The 25,789-nt window shown below is 39.2% G+C and overlaps 1 protein-coding gene across 1 annotated transcript; it reads right to left on the bottom strand.

The window, feature by feature from the left end:
* Positions 1–9,548: 9,548 nt before the first annotated feature.
* Positions 9,549–25,077, bottom strand: LOC127557692 (sulfotransferase 2A1-like). Its single transcript, XM_051990996.1, has 6 exons — positions 24,936–25,077; positions 22,405–22,613; positions 13,861–13,987; positions 13,020–13,114; positions 10,575–10,755; positions 9,549–10,077 (listed from the first exon to the last, which is right to left on the bottom strand). The coding sequence occupies exons 1-6, from the start codon at positions 25,075–25,077 to the stop codon at positions 9,959–9,961; spliced, it is 873 nt and encodes a 290-aa protein (XP_051846956.1). The 3' UTR covers positions 9,549–9,958.
* Between the last annotated feature and the right edge of the window lie 712 nt (positions 25,078–25,789).

Here is a 25,789-nt window from a genome sequence, read left to right as displayed (position 1 = left end):
CTAAGGTGTGAACCAATAAGCATTGTATGAATTCCATTGAGTTAACACTAGGATTCTGACACTTCTCCTTCATTTCAAAGGTCTGCTCAGACTCTCTCATATGGACAAGACCAATACAGCCTGTTGGCACCCATCTGATTCCTTCTCCACCTGTAGAGATACAAGCAAACCCTCTCCCCCAAGCAGTTAGCCTATCTGGTTCCTTCCATTCACCACTGTCTGGGTCTCTCCATATCACCTGGCGATTATCTAAAGATAGTGGAGCTGCTCACACTGGACACTGCCCTTCTGGTGGGTTATAAAACCTGTCTACAGGAGCCAGTGCATCTTTGTGAAAAATCAAGAAGTTATTAGTATGAAGAGCTAGATTTGGAACCCCCCTTTCTTTTGTTTTTGGAGGAGCATCTTAATGTCTCTGTTTTTTCTCTCTACTATTGTCTGTCCTTAAGGATTAAAAGGTATGCCAGTGGTGTATAAAATCTTATACCATGCACAAAAATGTGCAAAATGTTTAGAAGTATATGCAGGTCCATTATCTGTTTTTATTGCTTGTGGCACACCCACAATTGCAAATGATTGTATAAGGAATTCAGTGACCACTTCAGTGATTGTATAAGGAATTCAGTGACCCAACGGAAGCCTCTGTTGCATTTTGGACATGGGGTATTGGGTCTTGTTCTCCCACTTGGTTTTCTCATTCTGTCTCTATGCCAACATTGAGCTTTCATATGCTCTACTTTACCACATTGAAAGCATTGACAAGTCTCTCTAGAAGTCCCTTGCAAAAAAGGATCCTGTCTTCCCATGTTTGGATCTTGGAAGTCTGCACCATAGCCTGGCTATAAAAGGCATTTGTGCCCACTATGGCACAGCATCTTATGATCTCATCTAAAGGAGCATCCTTGCGTAGTCCTAGTATAATTCTTCTACAAACCTCATTAGCATTTTCTTTAGCAAGTTGCCTTATCAAAATGTCTGTTACTGCATTTTCCCCATTAGTTTGTATGAAAGCTGTCTGCAAACATCCCACAAAATCAGCAAAGGGTTCATTTGGCCCTTGTGTTATTTTTGTGAAGGCCTCACTCTTGTCGTTTTTTATTGTGGAGAGAAGCCCATGCTTTGATAGCAGCAGGAGCAATTTGCTCATATGCTGCTATGGAGTAATTAATCTGTACTGAGATGTCTGCATCAGAACCTACACTTATTAGTTGGTCACAGATGATTGAAGTATGAACTCCACTTTGACTATTTTGTTGGGCTTGTGTCCTGCAGAGCTCACTATATTCAGAAAGCCACAAGAAGTTTTGTCCAGGTTCTGAAAAGCTCTCCAGAAAGCTAGCTGAGCCCCAGGCAAGGAGACAAGACTCAGAAGGAGCACTCTGGGAGACTGAGAGCCAGAAGCTCTCTCTCCGAGGCAAGAGAGATTCATTCTATCTTCCACCTTTGTGCTGGCTAGAGGCTGAAGGAATCAAAGAGAGAGAAGGCCTCCGGAAAACTAGCCGAGCCCCAAATGAAGGAGATAAGATTTTGGAAGAGACAATAAAAGACTGTACTTTAATCCCTGGATGCATTTGGTGTGATTATTGATCTGAACTGATACTAGGGCTACCTCCCTAAGAACCTGCTCCCAGAGAGAACCATTATATTTTAAAGAAGAAGAACACCACAGCATATCTTCTACTTTCTTGACCTGAGGAGTTAAACTGCTGAATCACAGGATATATATGTAGTTTTAACTCACCTATATCTTTCCCTTCCTCAGTGACTTTCAGTAGTGCCTTTTGCAATCTACTCATAGGAGGGGGTGGTTGCTGGGGGGGAGGTGCTCGTGGCATCACTGCCCCTCCCACCACTCCTCCTCCCTCTATCCTGGAAGGTGGAGTTGATGGGGCAGGGTTAATTATATGCTCTGTAGGCAGGTTTAAGCTACCTGGTGAGATAGAAAGTCACCACACCCTTGAACTTCACTTAAATCTCCATGCCCTGTGGGGATATGGTCATTAAACTGTTCTTTGTCTTTGTTCTCTTTTTCCTCACACTTCCTCATCTGGCTATTGTGAAAACTTTTTTTTTCTATAACTTGCAGGATTTTTTAAGGCCAATTGTATTATGTTGTGTATGTGTATGTATATATATATGTAGAGAGAGAAAGAGAGAGAGAGAGAGAGAGAGAGAGAGAGAGAGAGAGAGAGAGAGAGAGAGTGTTAGTTGATCTACAAGTATCCAATTATCTAGCATAATTTCTTCTTCATTGAAGAACCAAGGGGATGTCAGTTCTAATGTATTCAGGAATCCATCAATTTGCTCCCAAGTCATAAATAAACCCTGTCTCTTTATTAGTCTGAGTATGCTTCCTGCAGATCTCCTTTAGGTGAGGTTGGGGGTGGGGTTGGGAGTGGGGTTGGGGGAGAATCTTTTTCCAATATCTGCCCCATTTTAGCTAGAAAAGATTACTAGTTTAGTCCTTAACAAAGTAAAGTTCCCTGTTTGTCTATTAAAATACTCGCTCTATTTCCTTGTCACCGGAGACTTCTTCAGTGAAAGTGGGATCCTTGGTCCCATATTCAGGTGCCAAATGTGATGACCGCATTAGCACTCTGGATACTTTAGAATCAGCCAGAGTCAGAATCAGCAAAAGTCCTTGATCTTTATTCTTTGTGGACCTGAATGAAATGCTCACATGAATCCGGCCAGGAATCACTCTAGCTTTCTTACTCCACCCTTTTCTCCCTCCTCCTCCTCTCTCTATACATCCACAGATCGAGTCCACACAGAATGGTGGGGTGGGCCATTTTCCAAGAAAATGCTAATAGAGTTTTGTCCCCTTGGTAATTAGCCTTAAATGCTTGCTTGTCCAAACCTCCGTGCATGAACTCAAGAGTTTCTGTCCTTTACATTATGTTATTATATTACATGGATGATATCTTGGAGTGTGCCCCCGAGGAGCAAATTTTAGAATCATGTTTACAAAAGACCACAGAAACATTAAGTAACTACCAATTGTGTACAGCCCCAGAAAAAATTCAAAGGCACGTTCCTTTTCAATATTTAGGATTTGAAGTATATCCCAAAGTACTTACATACAAAAACTTTCTTTAAGAACAGAGAAATGGAACACTTTAAATGACTTTCAGAAATTGATAGAAGATCTCCAATGGATGGGTCCAGTGTTCGGCTTAAATACTAATCAATTACAACCATTGTATAATATTTTAAGGGGAGGTACTTTAGACTCACCCCAAGAGCTAACAAAAGAAGCCCAAGAGTCCCTGAGAGAGATTGAATTGACTTTATCAAATGTGGTTGAAAGAGTTACTCAGATATACCTCAACAATGATACTGTTTGAGGATGTATTCTGATGGAAGTGGATCTCTTCGATAAAGAGAGCTAATTCAGTTTCAATTGATCAAAGATGGGCAGAAGCAGCTACACCTAAAGAAAGAACACTGGGAGATGAATATAAACTGCTTGCATTTTTGTTTTTCTTCCCGGATTATTTATACCTTCTGAATTCAATTCTCCCTGTGCAACAAGAAAACTGTTCGGTTCTGCACACGTATATTGTATCCAGGATATACTGTAACCTATTCAACATGTAAAAGATTGCTTGCCATCTGGGGGAGGGGGTGGAGAGAGGGAGGGGAAAAATCGGAACAGAAGTGAATGCAAGGGATAATGTTGTAAAAAATTACCCTGGCATGAGTTCTATCAATAAAAAGTTATTTAAAAAAAAGAAAGAAAGAAAGAAAGAAAGAGTTACTCAGAAACCCTTGGAAATATCCATTTTTCCTACAAAAGAGGCACCTACAGCAGTTTTTCATCAAGGAGACAGTGTGATCAAGTGGGTGACCCTTCAAGTACAACCAGACTAAAGCCTTATTCCTACCCAGTGCTTGTGGCTAGAATATCATTAAAGGCCATTAAATTAATGATACAATTATCTCTGATAAAATCTGACAAGATATACCCTTTCTATACCAATGCACAAATTAATGTATGCTATAAAACTATCCCAGAGTGGGAAATTTTACTGGCCACAGCTCCAAATTTTACATACAGGAACCCTGTAAAGATAATCCAGCTATTATAATTGGCCATGGATTTTTGAAGAAACTGTTTCTAAGGTTCCTTTTAAAGCTAGATATGCCCAAATCTAATATTTGTGCTGTATATTGTAATGGGCTGAGGCTTGAGTTGATGCACTGAGGTCCCAAGCACATGAGGCTAAATAGTAATTGGACCATACTCTATTAATATATAAGCTTGGAGAAAGAATGGCCCCCACCCACTCTTTGTGCAAGTCCTGATGTGTTGTATAGGAAATGACGATTCTGGTGAGTGGAAGCAGGGGAGTGAAAAAGGAAGGGGAGGAGAGCTCAGCACTCACTTGCTCTGCTAGCTGGCTTCCTGTCTCAGCTACCCATATTGCTATTGCAATCCTTCTTGCCCATATTGCAATCATAATCTTTTTTCACCTCTTCACTTCAATAAAGACTGAAGATTTTTCCCTTAACCTAAGTTCCTGACTCCGGCTGATTTTAAATATGCAATCATTACAGTATATTTTCCTTAATTAGCAATAAAAAGAGTAGTCAGAACTTCCTTTCTTTTTTTATATTATAGCTTTTTATTGACAGAACCTATGCATGGATAATTTTCAACATTAACCCTTGCAACACTTCTGTTCCCACTTTTCTCTTCCTTCCCTCCACCCCTTCCCTAGATGGCAGGCAGTCTCATACATGTTAAACATGTTAAAGTATATCTTAAATACAATATATGTGTACATATTTATACAGTTCTCTTGGTGCACAAGAAAAGTCTTATTTAGAAAGGTAAAAATAACCTGGGAAGAAAAATAAAAATGCAATCAATCCACACTCATTTCCCTTTGTTCAGAACTTCCTTTCAGTCCACTCAGCAGAAGGAGTTGTATGCAATCATGCTAGCTTTTACTTATTATCCAGGAGATATAAATAGAATATCTGATTCAGCCCATTTAGTAGGTGTGGTACAAAGAATTGCCACAGCCCAGATAAAATTTATAACCTCTACCATATTTCAGCTTTTTAAGGAACTTCAGGAGCAAGTAAGAAAACATCCAGGTAAGATTTATATCTTGCATGTCCACTCTCATATGCTAGGAGCATAGTAAAAGCCTGTACAGCTTGTCTTCCTTTCCACATTCCTTCGGTCTCTCCAGGGAAGATCCAATGAAATTTGGCAAATGGATGTGACCCATTATAAATCTTTTGGTCATCTGTCTTTTATCCATGTTGTAGCAGACACCTTTTCAGGATTCACTTTTGCAATACCAGCAGCAAAAGAGACAGCCCAAGTGGTCACTGAATTCATTAAACAAGCTTTTGCAATCATGGGTGTACCACAAGCAATAAAAACAGATAATGGACCTGCATAGACTTTTTTTTTTTTTTTTTTTGCTGAGGCAATTGAGGTCAAGTTATTTGCCCAGGGTCACACAGCTGGGAAGTGTTAAGTGTCTGAGACCAGATTTGAACTGAGGTCTTCCTGACTTCAGGGCTGGTGCTCTATCCACTGTGCTAGCTAGCTGCTTCTCTGCATATACTTCTAAATATTTTGAACACTTTTTTGCACAGTATCAAGTTTCACACACCACTGGCATACCCTTCAATCCTTGAGGACAAGAAATACTGGAGAGAAGGAACAGAGACATCCAAATGCTTCTCCAAAAACCAGAGAGGGGGAGCCACAGATAACCCTAGAGAACTTCTAAACTTAGCTCTTTATATTATTAATTTCTAAAAATTTTTGATGAAGATGCACTGGCTCTGGAAGACAGGTTGCATAAACTGCTGGAAGGCCAGTGGCCAGTGTGAGCAGCTCCAATATCTTTAGATGATCACCAGATGATGTGGAGAGATCTGGAGAGCAGTGAATGGAAGGGACCAGACAGGATAACTACTTAGGGTAGAAGGTTTGCTTATGTGTCTACAAATGGAGCAGGAATCCAATGGGTACCAATGAGCCATATCTGCCTTGCCCATGGAGAGAGATGGAAAAAGAGAAGATCCTTTGGTTTGAGGCAGGCAGGAAACGCACTCTGCAGGTTAAAAAAAATGTACAAACACTTTTGCAAAGATGAGTCCATTTACCACTGAGGGATGGAATGTGTGCCCAACACAAAACTCAGTAGATCAGAAAGATGAATATTTATTGTGAAAGAAATCAGCAGGTGTCACCTTCAAATAACCTGAGTTAACCAAGGTTGACAAATGAAAGTCAGCTTACTAGAGTTGAAATTGGATCCATATTTTTCTGGATTGGGAAGAGATATAAAGCAGCAGATTTTGAAAACTAATCAACTAATTGACTAATCCAGTCAACAAATTTCTATGCCTATTGAAGGAGTGAACAACAGGTACATGAAAATGTGATCTCCTTTGTGAGAAAGCACCAAACCACCCTCATCAGTGTATATTATCTCACCATGACAAACCCTGATAGAATCAAAGAAAAACTTTATATAAAGATATGGAGATCAAACCATTCTCCAATTGATAAATGGTCAAAGGATATGAACAGACAATTCTCAGACAAAGAAATTGAAACTATTTGTAGACATATGAAAATATGCTTCAAATCATTATTAATCAGAGAAATGCAAATTAAGACAACTCTGAGATACCACTACACACCTGTCAGATTGGCTAGAGTGACAGGGAAAGATAATGTGGAATGTTGGAGGGGATGTGGGAAAACAGGGACACTGATACATTGTTGGTGGAATTGTGAACACATCCAGCTATTCTGGAGAGCAATTTGGAACTATGCTCAAAAAGTTATCAAAATGTGCATCCCCTTTGATCCAGCAGTGTTTCTACTGGGCTTATACCCCAAAGAGATACTAAAGAAGGGAAATGGACCTGTATGTGCCAAAATGTTTGTGGCAGCCCTGTTTGTAGTGGCTAGAAGCTGGAAAATGAATGGATGCCCATCAATTGGAGCATGATTGAGTAAATTGTGGTATATGAATGTTATGGAATATTATTGTTCTGTAAGGAATGACCAGCAGGATGAATACAGAGAGGATTGGCGAGACTTACATGAACTGATGCTAAGTGAAATGAGCAGAACCAGGAGATCAATATGTACCTCAACAATGATACTGTTTGAGGATGTATTCTGATGGAAGTGGATCTCTTCGATAAAGAAAGCTAATTCAGTTTCAATTGATCAAAGATGGGCAGAAGCAGCTACACCCAAAGAAAGAACACTGGGAGATGAATATAAACTGCTTGCATTTTTGTTTTTCTTCCTGGGCTATTTATACCTCCTAAATTCAATTCTCCCTGGGCAACAAGAAAACTGTTCGGTTCTGCACACGTATATTGTATCCAGGATATACTGTAACCTATTCAACATGTAAAGGATTGCTTGCCATCTGGGGGAGGGGGTGGAGGGAGGGAGGGGAAAAATCGGAACAGAAGTGAATGCAAGGGATAATGTTGTAAAAAATTACCCTGGCATGAGTTCTATCAATAAAAAGTTATTTAAAAAAAAGATGTGGAGATCCTCATCATCAATGTGCTTATTATTCTGGATGACTTTAATACAAGAGTAGGTACAGACTATCAGAATATTCCTCAAGAGGAATACAATCAGAGCAACAGCAATGATCTCTTATTACTGAAGACTTGCCTATCTCATCTTCTATCACCAACATTGTCCTCATACAATTATTTAGGGCACTTTATCTAGCCCATTTCTCCTTCCAGGAGGCACATAACATGGTTCTTTAACAAAAAATCTGCTCAGAAAACTGGGGGCTATCAAGTCCCATTGCTGATTCAATCCAAGGAGAAGACAGCTCTATAGCCTGAGTCTCTGGTAAGTGATGTTGTGATGTATCTGCCCCTGCTGATTAATCATTTGCTTGTCTCCATAGGACTGTGATTTAGGTAAAAATGATAAAACAGTATGTATGGTATTTTCTAATTTCTGAATCAATTGGATTTATGTGAAGTAAAGTTAAACAAAGTCATCAGCCTCACGCTATCCTTCAGGGTCATCAATGTGGCAAGACTGAAGACAGGATGATTGGCGTGGGTTGGCTTGGAGTAACGACCTTGGCACTTTTTGATATCTAACCATACTCTAAGAGCTCCACAACACCTGTTTTAGCTGATAGCTCCATTCTGGGGCCTGGGATTCTGATGCTTTCATCAAAAGCTGCCCTTCCCAGACTCATCACACAGCTCTTTCTTCCCAGGCATTTCATGGCCCACCAATGGGACTAGGATCTTATCCCCTCCATTTCTTTCACCTATGACTGGAAAAGTTACCAAATTAGCCTCAACTTTTCTGGAAAGTATGTATCAGCCAATCTCCTTGTGGGACTTAGCCCCTCTCCTCAGGCCACCCAGCTAGTGTTTTCTTTAAAGATCTTAAGATTGCTCTTATCCCTGGCTGGCTCTAGTGAGTGACATCACTTCCTGGTCCCCTGAATACCAGATGGCCAGAAGGAGTTCCCAGTATTCATGGCTACATGGTTGCAAACCCTGATGGACAACTGGTACAAGGAAGCTACACTAGGCTGAATCAGCTCAGGGTGTCCTTGTTGAAGGACCAACTTTGTAAAGTTTTATTTATAGTTAAGCAAAGCTGCTTATGGGACCTGTGAAATGTTCTACAAGTGTCTCTTTTAGTTCCAACCCAGAACCTAAACTACTAAAATACCAGCCTGTATTGGCCTGCTTCAGACACTCTCCAACTCCACTTCCAAATCTTATGGCTCTCCTGGCCAACACTCCCTCCTGACTATGTTTCCCCTATTAAAATGTAAACTTTCTGTACAGGGACTGTCTTGCTTTTTATATTTGTAACTCTAGTGCTTAGCAAAGTGCCTGACATAGACTGAGTGCTTAAATTCTGATTCATTAATTTTTCATCATTTTTATTCAAAATTGATTTTTTATATTAGGCTAATTCATCATCTTGATACTTATACTTTAAATTTTATTTATGGACATGTGATAGCATAGCTTTCACTCCTTTCTTGGATTTTGTTTCCTCTGGATTCCTCAGTATCTCACCCTCTATTGTTTTTCCTAAATTTGGGCTTCAGTTAGGTCCTAATTAATGCAAATGATGAATTCCATAAAGGGGTTCTATGCCTTCTAAGTTTCATTATTCAGAGTTATTATTATGAAAAATATATCCACTGGCTAGACCCCAATGGAAAAATGCAATGTGAATGTGAATCATGTGTGCATTTATGAGCTTCATTCTGTACACTAACCAGGACCTGGGTGTAATTCTCTATAGACTCAACTTTGGTCAATATAGGTGGACAGCTGTTTTTTTTTTTTTTTTAACCTTCCTTTAAAACTTTTCAGATTAAATTTGTGAAACTCCTCCAAAAAATCTCCTCATCAGCTTTCTTTATATGTAATTTATCCATTGTTGTGTGCTGTTATTTTAAGCTAGAAATGTTCCAGAAATCAAAGGATCAATTGCAATGCAAAAATATCTCATTTTGCAAACTATTCATCATGACCAGGTTGGAGTCATTAAATTTATTTCATCAAGACAAGCATTATTTAACATTACATAATCTCTTAGCATTATGAATTTGTTAAGAAATGATTACAGTCACTATCCTATCAACAGGTAGAACACGCCTACAACATTCAGCATTCATTTATCTTTAAATCACAGGCTTAAAAGGATCTTTCTACAATAGCATCCAGAGTATGTGTGTCAAAGGTACAATTAGCATGTTGAGTAAGGGATCCACACAGGAAGCTTTCCTTTGGGAAGCAGCATAGATGTCCTGTGTCTCAATTCTAATTTTCTTTCTGCTAGCAATAAGAGCAATAAGAGAGTAAAAGTAGAATAGGGATGCAAAGGAGGAGCCAGACTTATCATTTGTTGATCATATATGGGTGAATCAGAGAACACCAGATGATCTCCATCTTAGCATTGATCCCATGAAAACAGATCCTGGTCCATCCCCTTCATCTTCTCTTGGTACAGCTTGTTGAATGTTTCCATTTGAGTCACTGTGAAGTGGTTTTTCCAGTCTCCACAGATGCCTGTCACACATGGAATGAGGGCAACAGGTACTTGGGTCATGTCCTTAGTGATCATTTTTTCCCACACTCTTCTCCCTTTTCTCCTTGGCTCAGGAAGGAGACATGGGTAGACTGCAGTGACTGATATTTATGGGATAGCACCCTCTCCTGCAACCAGGGAGTTTTTCTCTTCATCATTCATCATTCAAACAGTATTGACAGGAAGGCTTACCTCTTCCTCTTACTTCTCCTCTGTTTTTCCTCACTTACAGGAAAACCTGATAGAGGTTTTCTTGGAAACTCATGCATTCTATCTCTGAGTGTGTCATTGCATAAAAATATACTAAAGTCTATTAGATTAATGGGACAAATTCTTTGGCTGCCTCTTTTCTGTCCTACTGTTTTGTGCTGTATACCTTCTCTGATTCTGTTTCTGACTGCCTAGATGTCAATTGGGATGGGGGGTAGGGCTAACCACCTACTTAACTCTCTAGTGGTCCTAGACCATTGCTTCTCACCTTTTCTCATCAAAACAATTTTGATAGATTCCATATTTTCTATAGGCATAGGTTCTTTGTTTTCCAGGATGTGCTTTTTCATGACTTGGAAGGAAGCATTCTTCATGACTGAATTGATTTCTTCCTCACTCAGCTCCTTGCCCAAGAATTGGCAAAGTTTTTCCACACTGTCCTTAAGATTCTAGAAAAACATACAATCTGTAATAGTGGGATGAAAAAGTCTTAGAGAAAGAAAAGGAGGGAAAGGGGGAGGTGAAAAGTGTAAGAGAAGAAGAAACAGGGATTTTAGATGTAGAGAGAAAGAAAAATCTGAAGGGAAAGATTTGAGGGAAAAAGAGAAAGCACTAAGTACAGGGAGAAAAGACATTAGATTGGGTACTAGGGAGCTGGGGGAATGGATAAAAGGACAAGATCTGAAGCAGGAGTGAAAAAACAATCAAGTAGAGCAGGAAGACAATTTGAAGGTAGAGTAGGGAACAAGAATAGGAGGTAAAATAAGCAATTATGGTGAGTGGATGAAGAGCTAGTATGGGAGGTGGAGATAAAGAAAGAACAGAAGAAAAGAGAAGACTTGACACAAATGAAAGAAAGTAGAAAACAATAGGAAAAAATGAGGAGAAAAAGGAAAAAAAGAGGAGCTGGCGTAAAAGAGAAAAGAGAAAAAAACCCAGGAGAAATAGAGGCAAAGGCAAAGGAAGAAACTACAAATATGGGAGATGGAGAGAAAGAAAGATTAAATGAAAATAGAAAGAAGAATTGAAGAAAAAGGAACAAAGAAAGAGAGAAGAGAAGGAAGAAGTGGAGGGAAAGAAAAAGGAAAAGAAAATAGGGACAAGAAATATAGGGAAAGAAAGAAAAGAAAAAATAGGAAGAACAGATGGAGGGAAAGAAAATGGAAAAAGGAAAAGATATTGGAGTAAAAGAAAACAGAAAACAGAAAGTAGAGTAATGAAAAGAAATGAAAAAGGGAGAAGAGGTGGAAGAAAAGACAGAAAGGAAGAGAAAACAGGAAAAAGAGAAAAGAGAAAGAAAGAAAACAGGAAGAAGATATGAAGAGAAAGAGGAAGAAAGAGCAAGCTGGAAGAAGAGTTTAAAGAGGAAGTTAAGGGATACTGAGCAGATGGGGGAAAGCAAAATATATGTTAGTAGGAGATAGAGTGGTTGAGGAGAGGAAGGAGAGAGGGAAAAGGGATTAGAGAAAATGGGGAAAGGACAACCAGCAGGATAAGGTCATAGAGGTGTATGCAAGAAATCTCTGAGGAAATTTTTTAAAAGCTAAGAAATGAAGAGGGAAGAAGAGATTTAGACAAAGAGGAGAAGGAAGATAGAAGAAGAAAGAGATAAGGGATGAACAAAACTATAATGGAAGGAAAGGAAGAACATTAGGCAGGAGGGAAAGTAGATATGGAGGTTGGGTAAGGGAAAGCTCAAGAGATTCCTGGGAAGGAGAAAAGAGATCCTTCTTACTCAGGATTGTGGGAGCTCCTCCCAGCAAGTTCCCAAACCACACAAAGAAAATCAGCCTCATGTGGCTGTCACAGGGAGAAGCTTTTGACAGATATGGAGATATCCTGCAAAGAGCTCTTGAGAAATGCCAGGATCTCCATGGAAGAGGTTTAGAGTCAGGGGACATAACTGGACCAGAGGATGGACCCAGGATCAGAACTGGCAGGTACTATAAAGAACACTTGATAGTTTGTTTGTTTGTTTGTTTTTTTAAAACAAGTTACTGCACCATATGTTGGTACCTTCAGAGCCAAACACTGATATATGGAGTCTAGTCTCTCTGAACTGGGACTCATTCCTCCTTTCTCTTTCTCGGCTGCTCTGTTGATGCAGTTTCTGACATGCTGGATTGATATTCCAGCTTTCTCCTTAGGTCTGTGTGCTCTGTTCTATTCCTATGTTTGTGCCTGCTTTCCCCTCATTCTTGACCAGTATCAGCCTCTGATGAACACAGCCTTCCATGTCTTGGTTTGGAGCATTTGTTCTGACTTTCCCCCATGCTTGGAAAATTCTCCCACTGTCCATTCTATCTGACTTTCCTGGCTTTTAAAAATCCTAACAGAAACCCTACCTTTTACAGGAAGCCTTTCCCAAGCCCTCCTCATCCTAGCACCTGCCTGTCTTCTGAATGTGTCCAATTTATTACACAGTCTTATTCTTATTCATACAAAGTTGTTTGCACATTTTTCCCCAATTAGATTTTATGCTGTTTGAGGGAAGGAGCTATCTTTTGCCTTTCTTTGTATTCCTAGCACTTAGCAAAATGCCTGGCACATAATCTTTAGAAAATAGTGTTCTTTTTCTCACTGAAACAATATGCAACCTGTCATGCAGAACTAAGATACATGCAAGATAAATTGGAAATAATTGAGAAAGGGAAGGCAGTAACATTAATGGGGACACTTGGAAAGTGAAAAGGAAAAAGGAGAGGGACCTTACTTGATGAAGTTCCTCATAGGTTAGGAACAAAAACTTCTCTGAATTTCTCATGGATAGCCATCCTTTGATGTGGTCAAACCAGGACCCAAGTGGTACTGAAAATGAATGGAAAAGGAGGGAAGGGAGCCCAGGTTATTTCTATTTCAGATTGATAAGGTGCTTACTTGCCCTAGATGCTTGTCAGAATGAGAGTCATGGACAAAGAAGTAAGTTCTGCTCTTATCTTATAGGGTAAAGGGGAACAGTGGGGTTGGGAGAGGAAAGGGAACTTGATTCCCAATCACAGAAAAAATGTCATCCAAAAGAAGACTAGCTAGGAGAAGATCCCCAGGGAAGTCACTAGTACAACCAAGAACTTGGTTCAGGTGCTGGCCTTAGCCTGAGAGTTCTTAGCAAGACAAAAGCTAGATTGGGCCCCCTGAAGTAAATGACATTAAAACTTCACTATGGAGGAAGTAGGGGAATTTGAATGATTTACATTTCAATCCAGGCCTTGGAGTTGGTTGGTCTCTTGAGACTCTGCTTTTCAGAAAGAATACTGGTCTTGGATTCCAAAGGCCTGGACTCCAATGAGTGTCAGCTCTGAAAATTTTTTGGTCATATAGTCTTGAAAAAATCACTTTTGTAGTCTTCACTTCTAATACTCTTCTCTAAGGTGGGGGAGGCAGTCATTGCCCTGTCTATATTGCTGAGCTGTTGGAAGGAATGTGCCTCCCAGGAAATGAAAGAATATCAAGAAAATAGGGATTTTCATTATGATGGCAAAAAGGTGCAGAGAAAATAGAGAAAAGTCATAAGGATGGGAAGTAGGATGCAGCTCCATCATTCCTTCTTCACTCACCATTTCCTTGCAGGAACTCTTCAAAGAAATGCTCAAAAGATGAGTATAACCGGTAAGATGGGATATGATTTTTAAAATGGTATAAAGATACAAGGACATCCCTTGGATTCCTGGCGACATACAGGATCTGAAAGAGAAATTGGAACGTTGGGTGATTATCACATTCATTTTCCTTCTTCATGAAGCATCTCTAGTAGAGAGAACATTTGACCCACTTTTTGGAGCTGCCTTCTCCATCCATTTCTTATATCCCTTGTCTTTACTACTATGCTGGCAAGTAGCAGGTGCTTAATAAATCCTTTTTGGCTGGCTGACTAAATTATCTCTGGCAGTTGCTGCTACTGGGTAAACGGTTTCTACTATTTCCCCAGCTGTATGTAATTACTCAGTAGAGTGGATCACTCATGTTGGTAACTTTGCATACTTCTGCTATGGTCATGGGAACACTTACTCACCCCATGGGCTAGATTGCTTTTCCCAACTGCTCTCATAATGTCAGGTCCTAGTTCTCATAGAAAAATGACCTCAGAATTAGTGTTACACTTAAATTTTGTCAAAATTCTACACATGATTCTTTTGTGGAGAAAATAATTTCCTCTTTCATGACTTTAGTTTTTGAGTCCCTGCCAATGTCTAGTAATACAAAGCAGCTATTCACAATAATGGCACAATTAGATATCAAATATAGTCATTTATTTAGCAATAAGGAAAAAGAGGGAAAGAAAGGGAGTAAGCATTTATTAGACAGTAGCTTAGAATAAAGGCATGACAATATCTTGGCTGAGGATGGCATTCAAATAAAGAACCGATAATAATGTGTATGGCAGGAGTCTTGTAACTTAAATTAAATTAGTTTTCAACTTTTTTTTTCAACTTTTTAGTTTTCAACTGAAAAGTATGGGAAAGGGAAGTATACAATAGAAAGGATGTCTATTCTGGAGGGAGTAGAAATTCTGTATAAAGGAAGGACACAGAGGGAAACAATTCTAGGAGCAGACTTTGATAAGCAGGAGTGCTTATCAAATATTTCATTTAATTGACTAGAAGAAGTAAAGGGATTATGATCAGAAGAAGTAGATGAAGATGCTCTGGGAATATGCTAACTAACAAAGAGTGCAGACAATGCAAAGAAGAACTCATCACAGAGAATTTACCCTAAAATTCAAAATCGGTCCAGATAACATAGGGAAAATGGAGGGTAAATGAAGGAGAGTCATGATACTCTATCTTCAATATTACTGAACAACTTCTTCAGAGATCTTTCAGTGAATGTAGTGTTCCACCCAATAGAAATGTTAGTATTTCCTCAGATAACCCAGATATTCAGGGTTCTCTTGAAAGAGTGATTGGATACTACATGTGACAGTCTTGATGTTCTCTTTCTAGCTTCAGCCTGAAATTTTCTATTTTTCCCTTTATATGTTCATCATCTTCTCCTCTTCAGCTATTTTCCTGGATTTCTTCTTCTCTTCTTCCTTTAACTCAAGTTGTTTTTCAGAAAACTCTACCATTGCAGAATAAAAGAGGCAGAAGGAAAGAGAAGCAGCCATCTAGGCAAACCCATGCATTAATAGAATTTGTTCTTTTAGTGCCATGTACTCTGGGGGCTGCCTTCTTCTTTTCTTTCTGCTACTTTTCTTCCCTATTTCTCTCCTGCTTCCAATTCTTTGATTCACAGTCTGTACAAAAATTTGGTTCAAGTACATGATAAACCTATTCTAAACTACTTGAAAAGTATTAAAGTGAAGTTCTCAAATGCTTCCCCAAATAAATCTAATGTTACAATTTCACTTTGAACCATGAAATTACAAAGGAATTGTTGATGAATAAAATATTAGTGGCCAGAGCCATATCTTGCAGATCTCTTTTTGTCTGATGAACCAGAAATTAGAGGTTGCCCAGAGTGCTGAATAGGCTGGGAACCAAAGATCACTTTAATGATTATTAAGAAATGAGCCAACACAACAAAATTGACATTTCTATCTTAATTAATTTTCTTATTGCCATGCCAACAATTATTTAATAGAGCTAGAAAAAATAAAATTCAGGTGGAAGAATGAAAGGTCAAGAATATCCAGGGAATCAATGCAAAAATGTGAAGGTAGGTGGTCTAGTCATACCTGATCTCCAGTTTCATTATGAAGTGGTAATTATCAAAAGACTTTGGCCCTAGCTAAGAAATAGACTGGCAGGTCAATAGATTAAGTATACAAGACATTGTAGTAAATGACCATAATAATCTAATGTTTAATAAACCCAAAGATTTAAGCTTTTTGGACATAAATTCATTATTTGATAAAAACTGCTTGGAAGACTGGAAAATAATATGGCAGAAACTAGTTACAGACATGCATTTCACACTGTATACCAAAAGAAGATCAAAATGTATACATAGTTTATTCAATGATGGTGATACTGTAGCAAATTAGAAGAGCATGGAATAATTTAACTGTCAAATCTATGGAGAATGGAAGAATTTAGCATGAAACAAGATATAGAAAGCATTACCGAATGTAAAATGCAGAATTTTGACTATAAAAATGAAAAGTTTTTGCACAACCAAAACCAATGCAACCAGAATTAGAAGAAAATCACAAAACTAGGATAAAATTTTATGAGTATCTATGATAAAGACCTCTTTTGTCAAGTATGTAGATAACAAATTTATAAGAATACTAGTAATTCCTCAGTTGACAAATGGTCAAAGGATATGAACTGGCAGCTTTCAGATAAACAAATCAAAACTATCTGTACTCATATAACTTCTAAACCACTACTGATTAGATAAATGCAAATTAAACCATTTCTGAAGTACCACTTGACACCACCTGACACTGATCAGATTATCTACAAAATAATAGGAAAATAATAAATGTAGGAGGGAATGTGGAAAAAGTAGAATACTAATACATTGTTGGTAGAGTTGTGAACTGATCCAACTATTCTGGAGAGCAATGTGGAACTATTCTTAATAGAATATAAAACTTTGCACCCTTTGATCTGACAGTGACACTATTTGGCCTGTATCCAACAGGGGTAAAAAAAAAAGGGGGGGGGGGGGCGGCGGGGAGAAGAATCTATTTACACAAAATTATTTATAACAGCTCTTTTTGTGGTGGATAAGAATTGGTAAGAATTGGGGATTCCAGGATGTGATATCTTATTGTAATGGCATATTGTATAATGGTATATTTAGAAAACCAACAAAGATTTACATGAACCAATAGAAACTGAAGTGAGTAGAAGCAACAGAACATTGTATTCAGACACAATAATATAGTATGATGAACTGACATTGCTTCTCAGCAATATAATGATCCAAGACTGTTATAAAGAACTCATAAAAAAAATATTATCCATCTCTAGAGAAAGTACTGACTTTTTTTTTTTTTTTGGCTGAGGCAATTAGGGTTAAGTGACTTGCCCAAGGTCACACAGCTAGAAAGTCTTAAGTGTCTGAGACCAGATTTGAACTCAGGTCCTCCTAACTTCAAGGTTGTTGCTCTACCCACTGTGCCACCTAGCTGCCCCAGTACTGATGCTTTTCCAAAGCAGATGAAAATATACTATTCCTCCCTTCCTTCATTTCTTTTTTCATTCATTTCACCTTTATTTCCTTTCCTTCTTCCTTCCTTTCTTCCTTCCTTCCTTCCTTCCTTGCTTTCTTCCTTCCTTCCTTTCCTTCTCTCATTCCCTCCTTCCTTCCTTTTTACTTCTTGCTTCTTTTTGTTTCTTTGTTTTTTCTTCCTTCTTTCATTTGCCTTATTGCACTAAATAAATAACAAGGAAATGTTGTTATGCACAATATATGATTGTGCATGTGACTTATATCAGATTGCTTTTTGCTTCAGGGAGGACTAAGAAGAGGGAGAGGTGAGATAAAATTTGGAACTCAAATTTAATAAAAATCAATGAATGTTTAGCAATTATTGTTACACATAGTTTAAACATAGTTGGGGAAAATAAAATAATATTTTTAAAAATAGAAACAGAGGGGATATCAAACAGCTCGAACTGGGGGGAAAAACTCTTTCCTAAGTTATTTATTCATTTTCCCCTCCTAAACTGACTCAGAATGAAACCATGTATTATGATGCTGCATATTTTAAAAATGATCAATTTACATGAGTCTATTTAAAATCTCTTTTATGGTATTAGTACTGTCCATGATATTTTCTTAGCAGAGATACTGAAGTTGTTTGCCATTTCTTTCTCCAATGGAAGACCTTTTGTCAGAACTCTCCCCTGTGAGTTGTCCATCTTGAGTAATTCTCCAAAACAAAGGTCATAATTTCATTGTTACAGAATCCCCTCCTTCCACAGCAATGTAGTGATAAAAGGTCTGACACTGGAAGATGATCCCTTGGATCAGGTGTCCAATATGCTCCTGGGGAAGAATGGAGGACAACTACAAGAATCTCTAGTATTAATGGAATGGTTGGACCAAACTTGAAGGGAAGCCAAGCTGTGAGTGCATCTAGTGAAAAAAAAAAGGGCTGATTTTATAAAGATAAATATTGCTCAAGAATCTGGAATGTAAGATCTATAAACCAAGATAAGTTGGATATGGTCAAATAGGAGATAGAAAGATTAAACATTCACATCTTAGGTGTCAGTGAACTTAAATGGAAGGGAATGGCTGAATTTGATTCACATGATCACTACATAGGCTACTGTGGATATCAAGTGATATTTGTTCGAATCTAAGACAAACTGTTCAAGGTCATAGTAACACAAGCAAGTTCTCTAACCACTGATGCTAAAGAGACCAAAGTGAATCAGTTCTATGAAAATCTATAACATCTTCTAGAAATAATACAAAAAAATCACACTCATTAGTTGGACTGGAATGTTGAAGTCGGAAATTAAAAGATATTTGGAGTAACAGGCAAGATTGATTTTGGTATAGAAAACAATCCAGGGCAGAAACTAATAGAGTTTTGTCAAAATAACTTATTGGTCATAGCAAACACTTCTTTTCAACAACCTAAAAAGAACCTCTATACATAAATATCACCTGATGCTCAATATAGAAATCTCATTGTTTATATTGTGTGCATTCAAATGTGAAAAAGTGTAGTCAGCTAAAATAAAACCTAAAGCTGACTGTGGCTCAGCTCCTGAGCTTCTTCTAGCAAAACTCATAATTAAATGGAAGAAAGGGGGGGAACCACCTGATTCTATTTACATCATTTATGAATATGAAATGGAGGTTAATTGAAAAATTTAAAGGATGAGAACTGGTATATAGAGTGCCTAAAGATGTCTGGACAAAAGTTCAAAATATTGTCTGGGAAGCAGCAACAAAGAAAAAGCATTCCAGATAAAAAGAACTGTGAAAAAGCTAAATGGTTGTCTACTGAAGTTTTACAAACAACTGAGGGAAGAAGGAAAATGGAAGGGAAAAAGGTTAATTAAGGACACACAAGAAGGTTTTCTTAAATGAGCAATAGAAAGAAATAGAAGAAAACAATAGGGAAGAATAGACAAGAGATCTCTTCAAGAAAATTAGAGATTTCAAGGACAAGTTTAATGTAAAAATGTACAAGATAAAAGACAAAAAGTGTAGGAGGTTAACAGGAGCAGAAGAGATTAATAAAAGATGGTGAGAATACACAAAAGAAGCAGACAAAAAATCTCTTATCATTACTGATAACGAGGATGGTATGGCTACTGATCTAGAGCTAGACATTCTGGAGCATAAAGTCAAATGGGTCTTAGGAAGCCTTACTAAAAAGAAAGCTAGTAGGAGGACTCTGGGAAGATGGCAGAGTAGGGCTCCAGATTTTCTCCACAAACAGAATAAATTTGTGCCTGAGTGAACATAGACTTGTGAAAAACAAAGATTTGTAGAACAGTGTTCCTCTTGAGAACAAAAAATGAGAAGAAAGTCCCCAGGCTGAGGTTTAACTTGGGTGAAGTGCAAACAGCTCCAGGCTAGCTCCATAGAAACAGCAAGTGAAGAACCCTGGGGCTAGTTAAGTTTGGCAGGAGACTCAGTCCCAATCACAGGAACTTTCACCTCCCAGACAGTGTGGGGAATCAAGGGTCTGAATCCAGGAAGACTGAGGGAACCTCTGCTGATTAGGAATGCCAGGCCTAGTTGTGCTGTTGAGACATGTCTCTGGCAAAAGAAGGAACCAGCATGTCCAGTTAGTAGTATAATTCTTTGAAATGTTTCCCTGCCCAGAGAGAATTAAAGAAGAACACAAAAAAGAATCTAAAAATCAAATGTGAGACATTGAGAAAAACAACAAAACAAAACAAAACCTGTTATGAGCCAGAACTTGAAACAAGATGATAACTCAATGGAATTGATAGAAACAATGCTTAAGTTAACACCTTTGAGAGTTCACACATTAGTTCACACATTTGGGAGATTTCAGAGTTCAGTATGAAATATCCAAATTCACACCTCCCATAATCTCACTCTCAGAGGAGTCAACCTTTGAGTTTACACCTCTAAAAGAGCATAAAAAGAGCTTCAGTCAGTCAATCAGTCAGTCAGTTCAGAAGATTGCCAGGAGTCGGAGTTGAGCTAGAGGCAGAAGCTGGAAGAACAAAAAGACAAGCTGCAAGAGCTCTTGGAACCAAGCAGAGCATTAGGCCTCTAAGAAAGCTAAACAGGCCCAAGGAAAGAGAAAAGACTTGGAAGGAGAAAATAAACATTTATATTTTATCAGCTGGCTGCATTTGAGGTGATTATTACTCTGAATCGAAACTAAAGCTGCCTCCAGAGACCTTCCCAAGAAACCTGTTCCCAGAGAGAACCATCATATATTCTAGAAAAGAAGAACACTACAAAAACCAAAAAAATCCAAGAAAAAATAAGAAGATTGTGAAAAAAAAGTTAACCAACTGAAAAAGGAGATAGAGAGTCTCAAAGATGAAAATAACTCTTTGAAAATTAAAATTGGGCAAGGGGAAGCCAGTGAATCTATAAGAGACCAGGAAATAACAAAACAAAATAGAAAAGAAATGAAAAAAATAGAACAGAATGTGAAACATTAGAAAAACTGATCTGAAGAACAGATTAAGAAGAGAAAATATAAGAATAATTAGGCTACCTGGAAGCTGTGACAAAAAAGGAACCTTGACACAATATTGCAAGAAATAATCAAATTATCCTTGAGTGATAGAACATGAGGGGAAAGTACAAATGGAGAAAATACACTTACCCTCTCAAAGGGATCCTTTTAGCCTCCATTAGCCCTATTTGTCACATCTCCTCATTGCTCCTGGCTTTCTCCTTTGGAGCAAGATGTAAAACAAACAAACCAACAAACCATAACTACTTCTGTATATGTTGGCCCATTAGACACTGGAAGAAGAGCTCTTCTGTCTCTCCAGAGTCCCTTCCTACTACTACTCAATCTCCAGGAAGCTTTCAATTCCTTTCAACTTTCCCCATCTCCAGTACAGTTTTTGGCATTTCTTCAAACCTATTCAAATCCTCTTCATGCTTCCATTTTCTTTCCTTTCCCTTGTCCTTTATTTCATGCTCTTATCCTGAATGTTCTCACATAACTTTTGTCCTTCCTCACTAGAAGTAGAAGTGAACAGTGATATAGTCAGAAGGGCCAAGCAGGAGAATTATGAGGCAGTGTATAAACATGGAGAGCAGAGAGAAGCCTCCATCTGCCTCCTCCCATCCCTGAAGTCCTATGAAATATGCACCAGAAATGTTGCTCCAATGTTATGGACCAGAACTCTGTACTTGAAACAAAGATTCTTACAAGGTGCTAATTCAGTGGAATTGATGAGACAATGGTTATCTAGTTTAACATGGTGATCAATAGTTCTCTAGTTCAGTATGATTGATTTAATCTTACAAGAAATAATGGTTTCCTAGTGATATAATGATTGGCTTATACTCAAAATAGAGCATATTAAGCTTTGACAGACTCAGAAGGGCTCAGAGAGAGACTCAGAAGGGCCAGACACAGACTCGGAAAGGACCCAGAGTCAGATTCATTTACTTCATCTCACAGCACCATGGTGGCTAGCCTCCTGCACTTCCCCCATGAGACCAAGGCCTGTCATACCTAGAGACAGACACAGAAGGATCAGACACAGACTTGGAAGGGACCCAGAGACACATTCATTCCATCTTCGGTCAGGCTCTTGGTGGCTCTCCTGGAGAACTGAGAGGCTCGGAGACAGAGCCAGAGAAGACAAACGGACTGGAAGTGGGAGCTCAAGCTCTCGGAGCCAAGGAAAGAGAGCTTCATTCCATCTTCATCAACTTTGTGGTGGCTGCCCTGGCCTCCTGCACTTCTCCACTGAAACCAAGATTTCAGAAGGCCTCTAAGAAAGCTAACTGGGTGCCAGGCAAGGAGAAAAAAAAAATAAAGAATTTGGACTTTGGACTTTAACACCTGGCTATTTTCTGGTGGTGATTACTGAGCTGAAACGAAGATTGCTTCCAAGACCTCCAGAAAACCAAACAAGAACATTACACTCCAGCCTCTTTCTGTCTCATCCTCCTTCCAACTCCTAGATAGCTGTTTCTTTCACTTTTAACTGGGGCCCTCATGTGCTCACCTTGGCCTTGCTGGTGAAAAAGGACTTAGGGAAGAGATGGACTGGGAGATGGGAAGTGAAGAGATGGGAGTTTTCCTTATTCTCGAGCATTTCCTTTTTAATTTTTGTCTCTATCCAGGGAGAACGTTTCCAATAAGGGACAGATTTAACCCAAGTGGGGTCCCCTTTTGAGTAGATCAGGCTGAGGATATGTATCATCCAATGGGTTCCTGCATGGAATAAAAAAACAAAACATGGGTTAGGCTCTCATGATTATTTTATTCACAGAATCACAGACACTCTGAGGTAGCAGAGGCTTCACAGATTTCAGTCTTGCTTATATTTGAACAAGCCAGTGGAAAACTTCCACAGGAGGAGGGGAAAGGACTCCCCAGCTCTACCTGAGAGAGTGCTGCTTACTAAGTTGAGATGAAATTTGAATGTGCCTGGAGAGGTGGGTGACTACGCCAAAGAGACTATGGCGATTCCACAAGCATCTTTGGAGCACTTGCAGAGTGCCAGGAACTGTGCTGAAGGCTAGGGATCAGAGGGAAGGCAAAAACTTAAGTCTTTTACCACCAGGGGCTCATAATCTAAGGTAAGAGGAAAAATGTGAATAACTCAGTTCCTATAAATGACATAAAAAATAGATGCAGGGGATCTCAGAGAGGAAAGAGCAGGGAGTTGGGAGTCTCATGGAAAGCTTCCAGTAGAAGGTGATATTTGAGCTCAGACCTGCAGGAAGCTGGGGAAGGTATGAGACCAAGATGAGGAAAGGGACCTTTCAGGCATGGGGGAGACGGCCAGTACAAAGTCTAGGCTTAGTGTAAAGTGTATGGTATATCAGTGTATTGTGATCAGAGTTGGGAAACAAGCATGTATTCTCAGAGTTCATATTGCTCACTATCTTGGATTGAGGTGGACCCAGACAGTGGAGTTCTGTGCAACATATGCTTCTAGTTAGACCTGCCTGGAAGTTTGCATGAGAGATGTAAGAGAGAAAGAGTTGTCATGGGGAAGGTCCATCCCTGATGGGATTGAGAAGTTATGTCAAAGATTTCTGGGCCACAAAGAAGGAATAAGACTTCACCAGTGAGTTTGGTTTTGTTTGTTCCTTTGTTTGTTTGGTATTTTTGCTGAGGCAACTGGGGTTAAGTGACTTTCCCTGGGTCACAGAGCTAGAAAGTGTTGTGTCTGAGGCCAAATTTGTACTCAGTTCCTCCTGACTTGAGGGCTGGGAATTTATCCATTGTACCACTTAGCTGCCCCCAACTTTACCAGAGAAATGGGTATGGGTAGTGTGTTCTGTGTTTTGAGTTCTGCATAAGCAAAGGTATGGGAGGAGGGCAGCAGAGAGCATTTCTAGGGGTGGGTCAGCAGGCTGTAGCATAGCATATGTACAAGTGCCCCTCTGCCCTGGGGTCTGAGGACTTGAGTTCTAATCCCAGTTGTACCATTTCCATGCAAGCTTGGTAACCTTCCAGAGATCTTGAAGTGTTGGAGTTAATGAAGTATTGGATGTAGAGTCAGGAGGCTTTGGGTTGGAACGTTGCTTCTCCCAAAGTCTTCTGCTGAAATGTCAAATACACTTTGGGTTTTAAGTCTGTTTTGAACATAGTGTCTTCTCATTGGTGACCAGAGATTCCTAAACTTTGGTCCATCTTGGCCTCTCTGGCCAATTGACTTCTTAATACAATTGACTCTTTCCCTGACTAGCAGTGACACTGACCTCTGGGAACAGGAGCGTGAATCTAGCCTGGCCCTCCTGGGGTGTCTCAAACACTTCTTCCTTTAAAGAGAATCAGGACACATTCCTGAGGGACAAGCGCAAGCAAAGAGGGATCATGGTGTCAGGATTATAGGTCTTTTCTGTCTCTTTTTTTTGGTGACCTTTTGGCTCCTGGCCAGCTTCTTTCCTTCTCAGACCCTGTTGTTGATGTTCAATTTTTTAAGTTTTATCTTACACTTCCTGACACCATTTGGGGTTTTCTTGGCAAAGATAATCGAGTGGTTTGCCATCTATTCTTCAACTTATTTTACAGATGAGGAAGCTGAGGCAAACAGAATTAAATGACTTTTTCAGGTAAACACTACAGCTAGGAAGTTTCTGAGTCTATATTTGAACTCACAAAGATGAATCATTCTCAGTCTACTGTACCTAAGTGCTTAAGACACTCTCTTTATATCTTGGGTTCTTAACCTGAGGTCCATGAATCTCCTGGGTTATGTGTAGAGAGATTTCAGAGGACCCATGAAGTTGAGGGGGACAACTTTGTTTTTTAACAACCTTTTATTTAAGTTTAATATTTACTTTAGTTATTTCAACTTTTTATTCTGAAAAGGGGTCTATGAGCTTCACCAAATTCCCTGCCAGAGAGGTCAGGGTGCACCAAAGTTTAGGAATCTCTGGTCCCCAATGAGAAAGCTGGGCTATCTGCAGTCTAAAGTCTCTTTGTTCTCCAAGATCTGAGTCTGGAATGTGGAAGAATAGAAGAAAGCTCATCTCTTCTAGCCTCTGTCCCCATGTCCTGTTTCCTTCCCCTGCTCCTTACCTGATTTAGGGTAGGTCACTATTACGACATCTTCATCCTGAAGCTCAAACTCATCCTGCATTTTTTGAATATATTCCACATCATGAAATAGGGGAAGGAGAGGGACTCCCTTGAAAAACACGAATCTTGTGGGATTCTCCATGTGAGCAGTTGGCTTCTGGTTAGGTGAGAGCTTTCTCCTGGATCTTTGTGACTGCTGCTCCTGTTCCTGCTGCTGTTTTCTTGACTCTGCCCACGTGCCAATCAACTACCTACCTGTTGATTAGCCAAAGGGAAGGTGGGAGGATTAAGAAGCTTTGGAATTGGGTTTTCTGTTATAAGAATGATCAAATCCAAGAACCCTTGAGTTTTCCTGCCAAGAAGTACAGCTGAACATGGTCACCTGGGATCAGAACAAAACCATATCCTGAGTCAGTTTCAATGGCACATATATTTTTAGGTCTTCTGACAGCATGTCATGGAAAAGAGAGGTCTGATCTGTTTGTTTTAGCTTCAAGGATAGAGTGGAAGAGAGATACAAAGGGTAATTGGGGCTACATGTCCAGAAATGTTGTCTAACATCTATAATTATGGTTACAGGTTATTAATAATAAGCAATCATCAGCCATTAATTTTTGCAAAATTTGCAAAGCTATAGGAGGAGCATAAGTACAACCAAATTCCCCTGAACTGTTGAATTTATCTTTGTGGAGAGTTGCCTCCACTTTACCTGGAATGGAACCCACAAGGTAAACTTCTGAATGTGGCAGAGCTTAAGAATGAAGCCACTGAGCAACAGACACCCATACATTCCCCTAATCTTGCTAGAGAGACCACCGTACATTACACAATCCATAATTAGTAACTCTGGACAA

Source organism: Antechinus flavipes, chromosome 3, assembly GCF_016432865.1.
Source record: "Antechinus flavipes isolate AdamAnt ecotype Samford, QLD, Australia chromosome 3, AdamAnt_v2, whole genome shotgun sequence".
Lineage (NCBI taxonomy): Eukaryota > Metazoa > Chordata > Mammalia > Dasyuromorphia > Dasyuridae > Antechinus > Antechinus flavipes.
Note: the sequence above shows the minus strand (reverse complement) of the source record. Positions and strands in the feature narration are given on the sequence as shown.

Bases quoted from the DNA above. Each gene is read 5' to 3' on its own strand.
- LOC127557692 (XM_051990996.1), bottom strand. From the start codon at position 25,077: ATGGAGAATCCCACAAGATTCGTGTTTTTCAAGGGAGTCCCTCTCCTT. The intron at 22,614-24,935 runs GTAAGGAGCAGG...TATTCCATGCAG, and splicing joins AGTGACCTACCCTAAATCAG to GAACCCATTGGATGATACAT. The intron at 10,756-13,019 runs GTAAGGTCCCTC...ATGTTTTTCTAG, and splicing joins CCTATGAGGAACTTCATCAA to AATCTTAAGGACAGTGTGGA.